At 54.8% G+C, this 14183-nt stretch overlaps 7 protein-coding genes across 7 annotated transcripts; 5 read left to right on the plus strand and 2 right to left on the minus strand.

Annotated features, from left to right (window-relative positions):
* The first annotated feature begins 1804 nt into the window (after positions 1–1804).
* On the plus strand, positions 1805–2550 carry LOC144094255 (histone H3). Its single transcript, XM_077628190.1, has one exon. The coding sequence runs from the start codon at positions 1904–1906 to the stop codon at positions 2312–2314; it is 411 nt and encodes a 136-aa protein (XP_077484316.1). The 5' UTR covers positions 1805–1903; the 3' UTR covers positions 2315–2550.
* A 35-nt stretch (positions 2551–2585) lies between these two features.
* LOC144094257 (histone H2A-like) lies at positions 2586–3752 on the minus strand. Its single transcript, XM_077628191.1, has one exon. The coding sequence runs from the start codon at positions 3615–3617 to the stop codon at positions 3243–3245; it is 375 nt and encodes a 124-aa protein (XP_077484317.1). The 5' UTR covers positions 3618–3752; the 3' UTR covers positions 2586–3242.
* A 128-nt stretch (positions 3753–3880) lies between these two features.
* Positions 3881–4610, plus strand: LOC144094258 (histone H2B). Its single transcript, XM_077628192.1, has one exon. The coding sequence runs from the start codon at positions 3901–3903 to the stop codon at positions 4273–4275; it is 375 nt and encodes a 124-aa protein (XP_077484318.1). The 5' UTR covers positions 3881–3900; the 3' UTR covers positions 4276–4610.
* A 1307-nt stretch (positions 4611–5917) lies between these two features.
* Positions 5918–6934, plus strand: LOC144094259 (histone H4). The gene has a single exon (XM_077628193.1). It carries the CDS (start codon positions 6314–6316, stop codon positions 6623–6625), a length of 312 nt encoding a protein of 103 aa, XP_077484319.1. The 5' UTR covers positions 5918–6313; the 3' UTR covers positions 6626–6934.
* A 3598-nt stretch (positions 6935–10532) lies between these two features.
* LOC144094260 (histone H3) lies at positions 10533–11278 on the plus strand. Its single transcript, XM_077628195.1, has one exon. It carries the CDS (start codon positions 10632–10634, stop codon positions 11040–11042), a length of 411 nt encoding a protein of 136 aa, XP_077484321.1. The 5' UTR covers positions 10533–10631; the 3' UTR covers positions 11043–11278.
* Positions 11279–11648: 370 nt separating this feature from the next.
* LOC144094261 (histone H2A-like) lies at positions 11649–12480 on the minus strand. Its single transcript, XM_077628196.1, has one exon. It carries the CDS (start codon positions 12343–12345, stop codon positions 11971–11973), a length of 375 nt encoding a protein of 124 aa, XP_077484322.1. The 5' UTR covers positions 12346–12480; the 3' UTR covers positions 11649–11970.
* A 128-nt stretch (positions 12481–12608) lies between these two features.
* On the plus strand, positions 12609–13338 carry LOC144094262 (histone H2B). Its single transcript, XM_077628197.1, has one exon. It carries the CDS (start codon positions 12629–12631, stop codon positions 13001–13003), a length of 375 nt encoding a protein of 124 aa, XP_077484323.1. The 5' UTR covers positions 12609–12628; the 3' UTR covers positions 13004–13338.
* The last annotated feature ends 845 nt before the right edge of the window (positions 13339–14183 follow it).

Genomic DNA, 14183 nt, shown 5'->3' on the forward strand with positions numbered 1-14183 from the left:
TTTCTTTCTCTGCTTGCTGTAAAGGAGTCGTCTGAAAAGTTTCTAACGACTATGCAAAAAATCTAACTCTCTCAGGGTGAAAAAGCGCCGCGGGAAAAATCCACGTATTCATCATTTACCCGAGTCGGTTTTTGCTTCGCGCGGCAGCAGCAGTCGACTGCGCGACGCGGACTCTGCTGTCTCGGAGGCGGGTATACTTGCGCAGGCGACACGAAGGGGGCGCCGCAGCCCCGCGCTGCGCCGACTGTGTTGCGTTGGCAGGGAGGGAGGAGCAGCTCAGCTCCGGGCCTCAAGTATTCCGTTGCGTGGCAAGCGTTGGGCGCTTTAATGGGGGCTCGCACCCAGGCCGGTAGACGTCCTGCGCGAATTTTTGTTATTATTTTTGGTTTGCAAGCTAGAAGCGTCGGAACTGTGCCCGCAAATTTCGTTGCGGTGCGGCCGTAGCAGAGCGCTATTCTACGCGGGCCCCTACAGATATGCACATCCTGGCCTATGCTATGCAAGGAAAACGACAGGGCAGTGGATATAAAGCACTTTTCTTTCTATTTTTTTCAATTGGCCGCAGTCAGTTGATCTAACCCAGGCATGCACTTCCGTTTGTTTCTAAGGTGACCGCAGGAAGTACACCTCAATTACGGAGAGATGGGATGCATTCTTTACGCGCGCTGCTCTTGCTCACTAACCTTGCCTGCCTAGTACTCGAAGCATATTGTCCCGCAGATGCAGGAGAGCTTTTAGGCATTTATGCGCGGCTTCCGTGCACTGCACTGTGCCCAGTTCTTTCTGTGCAGTAAATAGTAAATTGGTTCATCTCTTGCGGTGGTTTGCGAGCTTGGCGCCCGGGGAGTTTTTTTTTTTTTTCGCAATCCCGTTGCTCTTTGTCTCCAAGACAAGAAAGCCTCTAACTGATAGCGTTGTGCGCATACCTATCCAGCGAAGCGCATGAACTTCGCAGGCGGCTGTGAGAAGTAGTGGGTCTTCGTTTTGCTCCGCACTTTTGTCTTCTCCGCTGGCGTTGAACCTTCTATGATTGCTTTCCAGTAATGCGGCCTAACTCGGCCAACAATCGCCGCTTTTTTTTTACACGCGCGACAGTCTGTTCTACACCAGTAACGGCACGTGCTTTTCAGGCATGCGGCGGCGACACACTGTAAGGTATCCACATCCAAGCTTGGGAAAGCAGCCACAGTGCCTGGGCAGGGAGAAAAAGTGCCTTTTATAAAATTGCACGCCACCACTTTAATCTTTACACTCGCCTCTCACATTCATTCGCTCATGCCGACCGCAGTGCACTTAACAATTTTGGTTGCTGCCTCCTTCCTTTGCCTATTGAAATGAGCCAACAAACAGCGAAAATAATTACTTTCTCCTCCTCAACTAAGTTCAGTTCTATACTCAGAATGTCTCCCGGAGCATTCATTGCTTGCTGTCGCGCTAGTAGCTTCGCCTTTCTTTTCGAAAGACTCATTGCCCGGTATGTCCAAGAAGACAAGCTCGTTGCAGTGCGCTAACGCCACACGGAACGACCCGCAACCGCGTCGACACCCTGGTGTGGTGGCAAAGTCGACGCTGCCGCGTACGCCCGGCTCCTGCCAGAGGGCTGCTTTTGCTGTGCGGGCAAACCTAAAGGATAGGCGCACCGTAATCTTGCGCTAGACCACGGTTCCACACCCACTTGTCTCACCTTTGCCAGGCGCGAAACCAACGCGCGCTCGAAAAGTAGTATTTCCAGCATTCTGGCGGCCGCCGCAGAACGGAGGGAAGCTATCGGTCCGTCAGCGGGGACCAATCGGGTCGGAGAGAGGGCGCGAGGGAGCAGCGCCGCCGCGCGGCGCGGAACACAGTCTCTCGCCGCCCGTCTCCGAAGGCAGTCCGTCCGTTACCAGCGTCCGCGTCCGGCACCATGGCTCGCACGAAGCAAACCGCGCGCAAGAGCACCGGTGGCAAGGCCCCCCGCAAGCAGCTGGCCACAAAGGCTGCTCGTAAGAGTGCGCCAGCTACCGGAGGCGTGAAGAAGCCTCACAGATATAGGCCTGGCACCGTGGCACTTCGTGAAATTCGCCGATACCAAAAATCGACCGAACTTCTCATCCGCAAGCTGCCCTTCCAGCGCCTGGTGAGAGAAATCGCTCAGGACTTCAAGACCGACCTGCGCTTCCAGAGCTCGGCCGTCATGGCACTTCAGGAGGCCAGCGAGGCATACCTGGTCGGTCTCTTCGAGGACACCAACCTGTGCGCGATCCACGCCAAGCGCGTCACCATCATGCCGAAGGATATCCAGCTGGCGAGGCGCATCCGCGGCGAGCGCGCCTAGAGCGCAGTGGCGCCCGGCACTTGGCGCCGCCGCCGCCGCCGCAGCAACGCATCACAACGGTCCTTCTCAGGACCACCCAAATGTTTGCTTTGGCCACGGGCGCACGAAACCGAGCTCCGAACCCGGCCGGTCCCTCTCTCTCGAACACTGCGTTTCGCAGCTGCTGGAAAACGAGGTGAGTTGTTGAAAGCCATGGCCCTGGCGTCTTCCGCGGGCTCGCGCTTGTAAATAACATCATTGCACAAGTCACGCGCGCGCGCCCAGTTTTGTGGGGGTAAATGCGGCGCTGGGCGCGCAAGTGAATGCAGCACGCGCCGCCTACATTAGGTGCACCTTGATACGCCGCGTACGTATTTATTGCTGTGTGAATAGTTTCTGTCGATATTACCGTCCGCTCACCTATTTTATTTCGTGTCTGCATTCTGCCTGCTGTGGCTTATTTCCGCTGTCCCAGTTCACGTCCTTCGGTATCTATGGCAGATGCCCGCGGTGGCGAAAAAAAAAAAAATCCCGTCCCTTGTTCTCTATTACTGTCTCAGTAAAGCCACTTCGTCATTCTCTCTAGCGCTGCTATGTGAAACCCCTGCTAGGGAACTGCCAAAAAAAAAAAACAATGCGCTGGTCATGCCCCTTATTAACGCTCTACTGGCCTCCTGCTAGCGACTGGGCCAGGAAAAGGAAAGGAAGAAGGGGCCGATAAAACTAAATAAAAGCCAACCTGTGTGCGGCGCGCAGTGAGGCAAACACTTTGAAAAAACAGCCAGCGTGAGAGGGACGCAGCGGTCCAGAGCAAATAAAAAAAACAAAACCCAAAGGTATCACACAGCGAGGCCCCGCCGTGGCAGGCAGTTGGTTGGTCCTGATAAGGACCGTTAGTTGGGCGCTGCTGATGCGGCGGGCGCGCCTCCACAGACGTGCGGTAGACCGCTCACGCCTTCTTCTCGGTCTTCTTGGGGAGCAACACGGCCTGGATGTTGGGCAAGACGCCGCCCTGGGCGATGGTAACTCCCGAGAGCAGCTTGTTCAGCTCCTCGTCGTTTCGGATGGCCAGCTGCAGGTGGCGCGGAATGATTCTGGTCTTCTTGTTGTCCCGAGCAGCGTTGCCCGCCAGCTCGAGCACCTCGGCGGCCAGGTATTCGAGGACGGCGGCCAGGTAAACGGGGGCGCCCGCTCCGACGCGCTCCGCGTAGTTGCCCTTACGCAAGAGACGGTGAATTCGACCCACGGGGAACTGCAGTCCCGCGCGGCTCGAGCGGGTCTTGCTCTTGCCCTTGGCCTTGCCTCCTTTTCCGCGACCTGACATGGTGACTTCTGTTGTACGCTCGAGAAAGAACGGGGAACGCCGCGTGCGAGAACAGACAGGAACGGGCTGCTGCTTGATACTACGAACCTCGAGAGCGCGCCGCGATACCGCGACGGGAGCGCTGGAGGGAGGGTGAGGAGGCCGCGACGCGTCGACCAATCGCGCGGCGGCCTGGCTCCGGTCGCTTGAACACCACGGTGCCAGTATAAAAACGCCGCGCGCCCCTGCGCGCGCGTTCTTTCGACACCGTCCGTCTCCCCGAGCGCAGTCGTAACTGATCGTCATGCCCCCTCAACCGTCGGGAAAGGCCGTGAAGAAGGCCGGAAAGGCGCAGAAGAATGTGCGCGCAACCGACAAGAAGAAGAAGAAGCGCCGCAGGAAGGAGAGCTTCTCCATCTACATCTATAAGGTGCTCAAGCAGGTGCATCCGGACACTGGAGTATCCAGCAAGGCCATGTCCATCATGAACAGCTTCGTGAACGACATCTTCGAGCGCATCGCGGCCGAGTCCTCTCGCCTGGCCCACTACAACAAGCGCTCGACCATCACGAGCCGGGAGATCCAAACTGCGGTGCGTCTCTTGCTGCCTGGCGAGCTGGCCAAGCACGCCGTGTCCGAAGGCACCAAGGCTGTCACCAAGTACACCAGCTCCAAGTAGGCGGCACATCGCGCTCGTCGCCAGTCGTCCCCCCCAACAACCTCAACGGCTCTTTTCAGAGCCAACCAAAGTGTTTGCATCGTCGAGTCTGCAGGTAGCGGCGCGATGCTCCGGGCCCCTTTCTCTCTCTGTGTTTTGATTGTTTAAGTTGTTTTCTTCATTAGCATGTAGCCTCGAGAAATGGATATCAGGCGGTTGAAATAGCAGCGGTTTTGCTTAGGCAGCATGCAATACAGCCAGATTGTTAAAGAACAATATTTCGAATTAGTTGTAGGAGAACTGTAAAGGAAATATATATGTATGTATGCATGTGAATACTCATCCGCATGAGCACGTAAGAGAGAAGAAAAAAAAAAGAAGCTTCTACCTATTATATGCTTGCTTAAGTGTGACGGCAGGAGGTAATTTATTGCGGAATTCCCCCGGTTTGGGTTTGTGTGGATATTTGGCCTTAAGAAGAGGTTATCGTTTCGTGGCCGCAACACGTGCCTGCGGACGTCGGGGAGGCCACTGTGTTCCCTCAGTCTGTTCTTAGGAAATTCGAAAGGAAAACAGTTTGCCACCCGTGGCGTGCCCCATCTGGCCAGCGGTATTCGAAGGGAGGGAGGAAGTACTTACGTACAGCTGTAAGGGTTACATACACCAATGTGCAGGACGTAGAACTGGGCAGTACAGTGCGGCGGACGTAGCTGTAGCAAATCAGTCCGCAGAGAAGCCACGCTTCACACTGGCCACCGGGCGAGCGCGCACTCGCAGAATATGAAGCGCTACAAGCACAATTTGCTGTGTCGTTAGTAATGTGCGTGTCCCCCAGCGCGTGCGGCGCGCCCGCGTTTTTGTTTTCTTTTTTTTTTCCCCGGTAAGAACGGCGAAAAATTCCGACGCTGGCAGCTGTTTGGTACCTTCTTTGGCTTCTTGCGGCCGATGCTGTCGTGCCAGATAGAGCAAGTAAGTCCTCGAACACGAGCAGATTATCGTATCGCGCGTGTGCACAATAGCCTGGCAATGGTCGGAAAACTGAAAGCGACGCTCGCACAGCTCGGGTTCGATCCAGCGAGCCGAAAGTGGGAAGAGAGGTGGTGAGACATTTGTTCTATGTGGCTGGAAAATTTTAAAGCTGTGCATTGGTTACTTTTTGAGATAAACGTATTTCTATGTAGTCCGCAAGAGAAACTGGTCGTTTCTCGGCATCCTGGCGACCGGGAGAGGAGGGGGAGCGAGGTACGTGCGCCGCGAACGGCCGTAGTCGCCCTCTCAAGGGCCCGCTCCGATGTGGTCACGGACACGGTGAAGTGTGTGCGGGAAGTTGGGGACACACACACACGATAAGTGAGTGCTTAATTTCCCCTTAGCAATGCACGTTTTGAGAACGGGCAGGTTTTGAGGACAAAAAAAAAAAAACCGCTTCTGCAGCTTCACAAGTCGCGAAACCCGCTAATTGTTGGTAGCGCCAGCAATGACGGTGTCCTTGGTGTGTCTTTAAGGGGCGCGCGATTTAACGGTGTAAACTCTCCCCTGCCAGTGGGGGGGGGGGGGGCAGCAAACAGAAACCACGCGCACCTGTTTGCTTGCAACGCAGGCACGCACGAAAAAAAAAAAAGACTGACAGCAGCAACGACTAGGCATCAAGTATTTTTTTTTTTCCATGCAAACGGAGCAGGCATGACCAAATATCGGTTATACAGCCACTATTGCGAAGTATAGGAGGTGCGCTTCGTTTTCCATTGTTTGCTATTTCCGTTTTTTTTTTCTTGCGCGGTGGGGGGTCGCGTGATGCAGAATGGGGCAGTCTTCGCGTTGCTTGGTTGTTTACGTGTGCGCCTTGATGCGGTCGTTTTGGCTACCTTGCTGGCGGCGCGGCAGCCCTCCGAGAGGGCTCAGTAGTGCTAGCGAGCCGGCGCTTGCGGAGGCGGACTCTCATTGGTCGAGGCGCCGCAGCGAATGGCGGCTTCGCGCTGCCAGCACCACAGGCCGCCGAGCGTAACACCATCATTCCCCGTTCTCGCCTCGGAGTGTACACTTCGTCGTCGGCACCATCATGTCTGGTCGCGGAAAAGGTGGCAAGGGACTCGGCAAGGGAGGCGCGAAGCGCCATCGCAAGGTATTGCGAGACAACATCCAGGGCATCACCAAGCCCGCCATCCGTCGTCTGGCGCGCCGAGGCGGTGTCAAGCGCATCTCGGGCCTGATCTACGAGGAGACCCGCGGCGTGTTGAAAGTGTTCCTCGAGAATGTGATCCGGGACGCCGTCACGTACACGGAGCACGCTAAGCGCAAGACTGTCACCGCCATGGATGTGGTCTACGCGCTGAAGCGTCAGGGCCGCACTCTGTACGGCTTCGGAGGCTAGTCCGTCCACCGTGTGCCGTCTGGACTTCGGCGTCGTGCAAGCACCCTTCTCGCGAAAAACAGCCCTCTTTAGGGCTACCCAACTGCTGCATGGGCAGCCGCTGGTCATGCGAACCAGAGCTCCGGTTCTCGTGTGTCCCTCTCTCCCCTTTGTTTTGCTACCGTTTTCTGCATCCGTTTTTCCTTTCCTTGCGGCCTGCCACAGCGAGCGGATCACGACCGAACGGCAACCAGGAGTGGTCTCAGGTAAGCAGTTCCGTTCTTGACTCTGTGCAGTAGCGCGTGCAGTCAGTACTGTGAGTGTCGTCCGAGGGAGCATGCTCGCTGTTTGCCTAGTCAGTCACTGTCAAACGCAGTGGACGGAGTAAAACAAAGTGTGTGCTCGAATTTGCAAAGTCTTTCTGCATTGACCGTCTGGGATTCAAGTGAGGCGGTGTTCGAGAGGTGACCGTTCCAGAAGAGCACAGTTTTTTTTTTTTCGCTTTAAATGCGGGGCCTCATGGAATTCGGGGTCAGGTATGCTCGACTTTGTGCCGTAGTGCGTGCAACAACAAGTAGGGTATGCGAAATGCAGAGCTTCGCAGTTGCGCATCACTCGTGTCCGCCTGCGAAATGATCACAGCTCGTTTGAATGTCGCGGAAAGAGCGACTGATAATGTTGGCTACCGCTTAAAAAAAAAGGGGGGGGGGGAAATGCAAACAGAACGATTCGCCGAAGTCTGGTTAAGAGCGGAGATGCGAAGGTCCCTCTTTATTTTTTGGCCCATCGTGTTCTGCGTTGAAATTTTTTTGTGAAATGAAGGGCATTATAAAGTAGCCAATTACAGTTCCTACTCCCAACGTGACAGCGGCGGCGAGTTTTTTTGTTTTTTTCTTCTCCCGCACCAAGTTTACCCAACTCATCGGCGCAGAGCTGCGTTCCGAATCGAAATATTCAAGGCGGTGTAATGATTGCACTGCATTGCGTTTGGTCCAAAACCGTTACAGTTTTTCTCTATCGTAAATGTGGGGCGCTTTCTTGCCTGCAGGACATGTGGCCAGGTAATGCTATCACATTATTGAGCCCAAGTGTGCCATAAGGCTGTGCTAGTCAGCTTTACATGTCTGTGGCAGAAACACTGTTGGCGAATTTCAGCAGCCGTGCGCGCGTCAAAGAAAAAAAATTGGACGACTTGCAGCCATTCCTTGTATGCAGAGCGCCTCTCATAATCTGAAACCTGGAGGTAAACACACCTGGCCGAGAGACGTGCGAAATGGAGCATCGTGTTTCGTTTCCTGAATAGGCCTTTGTTCGTCAAATTGGGCTTCCAGAGTGTAACTCCAGATAAAAAACACAGGAATGAACGGGACGGACAAATTGCAAACCATTGCAGCACGCGAACAGCCCCTGCCTCAAGTGAAAAGGGGGAAAAGAAGCACACAGCTTGGTTGTCTGCATTCCAAGTGACTCAATGATTGGTTCTGTAGCGTGTTCCGCTGACCTGGAACAACATTGTAATGCTGGGGGGACTTAACTTTTTGTACACGACGGTGCGGACGTTCTCGTCACAGTCGACTTTAAGGAACCTGCAGGGTGGGATGAGCCGCCGAATGCCTCTTTAGTCTTGAGTCATTTTTTTTTTCTCCCCAGTTATGAGTACAATTAGATGATTTACCATCCCACTGGTGCACCGCTACAGACAGTTGTCCAAATTCATAGGAAGCGTTATTGCCTCCGACTGCCCAGTCGCTGTCCAATTTGTGTTTGCGACGATCACTTGCAGTGAATTATTATTATGAGACCACATTGTTGGAGCAGGTTCAATTCGTGAGTTTTTGACAGGCAGTACAGACACCGAAACGTACCTGTGAATAATAGCGTGCAAAAGCACTTCTCCCATGGAAACTGGAATATGCAGGATCTGTGTGGGAGCCTCATTGCAAAGAAAGGATGTAATGGAATAATACAAACGAGAGGACCCACCTTCCCTACTAACGCCTGAGAATGGAGTGCGCACACAAGAGCACAGGTGTAAAGTCAGTCGTCTCCAGTAAAGAGGAAAATTGGACTTGAACCTTTCCCTTAGGCCAATATTTTGTGCCACAGAACCCGACATGAATAGCTTTCTTTCTCTGCTTGCTGTAAAGGAGTCGTCTGAAAAGTTTCTAACGACTATGCAAAAAATCTAACTCTCTCAGGGTGAAAAAGCGCCGCGGGAAAAATCCACGTATTCATCATTTACCCGAGTCGGTTTTTGCTTCGCGCGGCAGCAGCAGTCGACTGCGCGACGCGGACTCTGCTGTCTCGGAGGCGGGTATACTTGCGCAGGCGACACGAAGGGGGCGCCGCAGCCCCGCGCTGCGCCGACTGTGTTGCGTTGGCAGGGAGGGAGGAGCAGCTCAGCTCCGGGCCTCAAGTATTCCGTTGCGTGGCAAGCGTTGGGCGCTTTAATGGGGGCTCGCACCCAGGCCGGTAGACGTCCTGCGCGAATTTTTGTTATTATTTTTGGTTTGCAAGCTAGAAGCGTCGGAACTGTGCCCGCAAATTTCGTTGCGGTGCGGCCGTAGCAGAGCGCTATTCTACGCGGGCCCCTACAGATATGCACATCCTGGCCTATGCTATGCAAGGAAAACGACAGGGCAGTGGATATAAAGCACTTTTCTTTCTATTTTTTTCAATTGGCCGCAGTCAGTTGATCTAACCCAGGCATGCACTTCCGTTTGTTTCTAAGGTGACCGCAGGAAGTACACCTCAATTACGGAGAGATGGGATGCATTCTTTACGCGCGCTGCTCTTGCTCACTAACCTTGCCTGCCTAGTACTCGAAGCATATTGTCCCGCAGATGCAGGAGAGCTTTTAGGCATTTATGCGCGGCTTCCGTGCACTGCACTGTGCCCAGTTCTTTCTGTGCAGTAAATAGTAAATTGGTTCATCTCTTGCGGTGGTTTGCGAGCTTGGCGCCCGGGGAGTTTTTTTTTTTTTTCGCAATCCCGTTGCTCTTTGTCTCCAAGACAAGAAAGCCTCTAACTGATAGCGTTGTGCGCATACCTATCCAGCGAAGCGCATGAACTTCGCAGGCGGCTGTGAGAAGTAGTGGGTCTTCGTTTTGCTCCGCACTTTTGTCTTCTCCGCTGGCGTTGAACCTTCTATGATTGCTTTCCAGTAATGCGGCCTAACTCGGCCAACAATCGCCGCTTTTTTTTTACACGCGCGACAGTCTGTTCTACACCAGTAACGGCACGTGCTTTTCAGGCATGCGGCGGCGACACACTGTAAGGTATCCACATCCAAGCTTGGGAAAGCAGCCACAGTGCCTGGGCAGGGAGAAAAAGTGCCTTTTATAAAATTGCACGCCACCACTTTAATCTTTACACTCGCCTCTCACATTCATTCGCTCATGCCGACCGCAGTGCACTTAACAATTTTGGTTGCTGCCTCCTTCCTTTGCCTATTGAAATGAGCCAACAAACAGCGAAAATAATTACTTTCTCCTCCTCAACTAAAGTTCAGTTCTATACTCAGAATGTCTCCCGGAGCATTCATTGCTTGCTGTCGCGCTAGTAGCTTCGCCTTTCTTTTCGAAAGACTCATTGCCCGGTATGTCCAAGAAGACAAGCTCGTTGCAGTGCGCTAACGCCACACGGAACGACCCGCAACCGCGTCGACACCCTGGTGTGGTGGCAAAGTCGACGCTGCCGCGTACGCCCGGCTCCTGCCAGAGGGCTGCTTTTGCTGTGCGGGCAAACCTAAAGGATAGGCGCACCGTAATCTTGCGCTAGACCACGGTTCCACACCCACTTGTCTCACCTTTGCCAGGCGCGAAACCAACGCGCGCTCGAAAAGTAGTATTTCCAGCATTCTGGCGGCCGCCGCAGAACGGAGGGAAGCTATCGGTCCGTCAGCGGGGACCAATCGGGTCGGAGAGAGGGCGCGAGGGAGCAGCGCCGCCGCGCGGCGCGGAACACAGTCTCTCGCCGCCCGTCTCCGAAGGCAGTCCGTCCGTTACCAGCGTCCGCGTCCGGCACCATGGCTCGCACGAAGCAAACCGCGCGCAAGAGCACCGGTGGCAAGGCCCCCCGCAAGCAGCTGGCCACAAAGGCTGCTCGTAAGAGTGCGCCAGCTACCGGAGGCGTGAAGAAGCCTCACAGATATAGGCCTGGCACCGTGGCACTTCGTGAAATTCGCCGATACCAAAAATCGACCGAACTTCTCATCCGCAAGCTGCCCTTCCAGCGCCTGGTGAGAGAAATCGCTCAGGACTTCAAGACCGACCTGCGCTTCCAGAGCTCGGCCGTCATGGCACTTCAGGAGGCCAGCGAGGCATACCTGGTCGGTCTCTTCGAGGACACCAACCTGTGCGCGATCCACGCCAAGCGCGTCACCATCATGCCGAAGGATATCCAGCTGGCGAGGCGCATCCGCGGCGAGCGCGCCTAGAGCGCAGTGGCGCCCGGCACTTGGCGCCGCCGCCGCCGCCGCAGCAACGCATCACAACGGTCCTTCTCAGGACCACCCAAATGTTTGCTTTGGCCACGGGCGCACGAAACCGAGCTCCGAACCCGGCCGGTCCCTCTCTCTCGAACACTGCGTTTCGCAGCTGCTGGAAAACGAGGTGAGTTGTTGAAAGCCATGGCCCTGGCGTCTTCCGCGGGCTCGCGCTTGTAAATAACATCATTGCACAAGTCACGCGCGCGCGCCCAGTTTTGTGGGGGTAAATGCGGCGCTGGGCGCGCAAGTGAATGCAGCACGCGCCGCCTACATTAGGTGCACCTTGATACGCCGCGTACGTATTTATTGCTGTGTGAATAGTTTCTGTCGATATTACCGTCCGCTCACCTATTTTATTTCGTGTCTGCATTCTGCCTGCTGTGGCTTATTTCCGCTGTCCCAGTTCACGTCCTTCGGTATCTATGGCAGATGCCCGCGGTGGCGAAAAAAAAAAAAAATCCCGTCCCTTGTTCTCTATTACTGTCTCAGTAAAGCCACTTCGTCATTCTCTCTAGCGCTGCTATGTGAAACCCCTGCTAGGGAACTGCCAAAAAAAAAAACAATGCGCTGGTCATGCCCCTTATTAACGCTCTACTGGCCTCCTGCTAGCGACTGGGCCAGGAAAAGGAAAGGAAGAAGGGGCCGATAAAACTAAATAAAAGCCAACCTGTGTGCGGCGCGCAGTGAGGCAAACACTTTGAAAAAACAGCCAGCGTGAGAGGGACGCAGCGGTCCAGAGCAAATAAAAAAAACAAAACCCAAAGGTATCACACAGCGAGGCCCCGCCGTGGCAGGCAGTTGGTTGGTCCTGATAAGGACCGTTAGTTGGGCGCTGCTGATGCGGCGGGCGCGCCTCCACAGACGTGCGGTAGACCGCTCACGCCTTCTTCTCGGTCTTCTTGGGGAGCAACACGGCCTGGATGTTGGGCAAGACGCCGCCCTGGGCGATGGTAACTCCCGAGAGCAGCTTGTTCAGCTCCTCGTCGTTTCGGATGGCCAGCTGCAGGTGGCGCGGAATGATTCTGGTCTTCTTGTTGTCCCGAGCAGCGTTGCCCGCCAGCTCGAGCACCTCGGCGGCCAGGTATTCGAGGACGGCGGCCAGGTAAACGGGGGCGCCCGCTCCGACGCGCTCCGCGTAGTTGCCCTTACGCAAGAGACGGTGAATTCGACCCACGGGGAACTGCAGTCCCGCGCGGCTCGAGCGGGTCTTGCTCTTGCCCTTGGCCTTGCCTCCTTTTCCGCGACCTGACATGGTGACTTCTGTTGTACGCTCGAGAAAGAACGGGGAACGCCGCGTGCGAGAACAGACAGGAACGGGCTGCTGCTTGATACTACGAACCTCGAGAGCGCGCCGCGATACCGCGACGGGAGCGCTGGAGGGAGGGTGAGGAGGCCGCGACGCGTCGACCAATCGCGCGGCGGCCTGGCTCCGGTCGCTTGAACACCACGGTGCCAGTATAAAAACGCCGCGCGCCCCTGCGCGCGCGTTCTTTCGACACCGTCCGTCTCCCCGAGCGCAGTCGTAACTGATCGTCATGCCCCCTCAACCGTCGGGAAAGGCCGTGAAGAAGGCCGGAAAGGCGCAGAAGAATGTGCGCGCAACCGACAAGAAGAAGAAGAAGCGCCGCAGGAAGGAGAGCTTCTCCATCTACATCTATAAGGTGCTCAAGCAGGTGCATCCGGACACTGGAGTATCCAGCAAGGCCATGTCCATCATGAACAGCTTCGTGAACGACATCTTCGAGCGCATCGCGGCCGAGTCCTCTCGCCTGGCCCACTACAACAAGCGCTCGACCATCACGAGCCGGGAGATCCAAACTGCGGTGCGTCTCTTGCTGCCTGGCGAGCTGGCCAAGCACGCCGTGTCCGAAGGCACCAAGGCTGTCACCAAGTACACCAGCTCCAAGTAGGCGGCACATCGCGCTCGTCGCCAGTCGTCCCCCCCAACAACCTCAACGGCTCTTTTCAGAGCCAACCAAAGTGTTTGCATCGTCGAGTCTGCAGGTAGCGGCGCGATGCTCCGGGCCCCTTTCTCTCTCTGTGTTTTGATTGTTTAAGTTGTTTTCTTCATTAGCATGTAGCCTCGAGAAATGGATATCAGGCGGTTGAAATAGCAGCGGTTTTGCTTAGGCAGCATGCAATACAGCCAGATTGTTAAAGAACAATATTTCGAATTAGTTGTAGGAGAACTGTAAAGGAAATATATATGTATGTATGCATGTGAATACTCATCCGCATGAGCACGTAAGAGAGAAGAAAAAAAAAAGAAGCTTCTACCTATTATATGCTTGCTTAAGTGTGACGGCAGGAGGTAATTTATTGCGGAATTCCCCCGGTTTGGGTTTGTGTGGATATTTGGCCTTAAGAAGAGGTTATCGTTTCGTGGCCGCAACACGTGCCTGCGGACGTCGGGGAGGCCACTGTGTTCCCTCAGTCTGTTCTTAGGAAATTCGAAAGGAAAACAGTTTGCCACCCGTGGCGTGCCCCATCTGGCCAGCGGTATTCGAAGGGAGGGAGGAAGTACTTACGTACAGCTGTAAGGGTTACATACACCAATGTGCAGGACGTAGAACTGGGCAGTACAGTGCGGCGGACGTAGCTGTAGCAAATCAGTCCGCAGAGAAGCCACGCTTCACACTGGCCACCGGGCGAGCGCGCACTCGCAGAATATGAAGCGCTACAAGCACAATTTGCTGTGTCGTTAGTAATGTGCGTGTCCCCCAGCGCGTGCGGCGCGCCCGCGTTTTTGTTTTCTTTTTTTTTTCCCCGGTAAGAACGGCGAAAAATTCCGACGCTGGCAGCTGTTTGGTACCTTCTTTGGCTTCTTGCGGCCGATGCTGTCGTGCCAGATAGAGCAAGTAAGTCCTCGAACACGAGCAGATTATCGTATCGCGCGTGTGCACAATAGCCTGGCAATGGTCGGAAAACTGAAAGCGACGCTCGCACAGCTCGGGTTCGATCCAGCGAGCCGAAAGTGGGAAGAGAGGTGGTGAGACATTTGTTCTATGTGGCTGGAAAATTTTAAAGCTGTGCATTGGTTACTTTTTGAGATAAACGTATTTCTATGTAGTCCGCAAGAGAAACTGGTCG

The sequence above is a fragment of the Amblyomma americanum genome, chromosome 6, assembly GCF_052857255.1.
Source record: "Amblyomma americanum isolate KBUSLIRL-KWMA chromosome 6, ASM5285725v1, whole genome shotgun sequence".
NCBI lineage: Eukaryota > Metazoa > Arthropoda > Arachnida > Ixodida > Ixodidae > Amblyomma > Amblyomma americanum.

Bases quoted from the DNA above. Each gene is read 5' to 3' on its own strand.
- LOC144094257 (XM_077628191.1), bottom strand. From the start codon at position 3,617: ATGTCAGGTCGCGGAAAAGGAGGCAAGGCCAAGGGCAAGAGCAAGACC.
- LOC144094262 (XM_077628197.1), top strand. From the start codon at position 12,629: ATGCCCCCTCAACCGTCGGGAAAGGCCGTGAAGAAGGCCGGAAAGGCG.
- LOC144094259 (XM_077628193.1), top strand. From the start codon at position 6,314: ATGTCTGGTCGCGGAAAAGGTGGCAAGGGACTCGGCAAGGGAGGCGCG.
- LOC144094258 (XM_077628192.1), top strand. From the start codon at position 3,901: ATGCCCCCTCAACCGTCGGGAAAGGCCGTGAAGAAGGCCGGAAAGGCG.
- LOC144094255 (XM_077628190.1), top strand. From the start codon at position 1,904: ATGGCTCGCACGAAGCAAACCGCGCGCAAGAGCACCGGTGGCAAGGCC.
- LOC144094261 (XM_077628196.1), bottom strand. From the start codon at position 12,345: ATGTCAGGTCGCGGAAAAGGAGGCAAGGCCAAGGGCAAGAGCAAGACC.
- LOC144094260 (XM_077628195.1), top strand. From the start codon at position 10,632: ATGGCTCGCACGAAGCAAACCGCGCGCAAGAGCACCGGTGGCAAGGCC.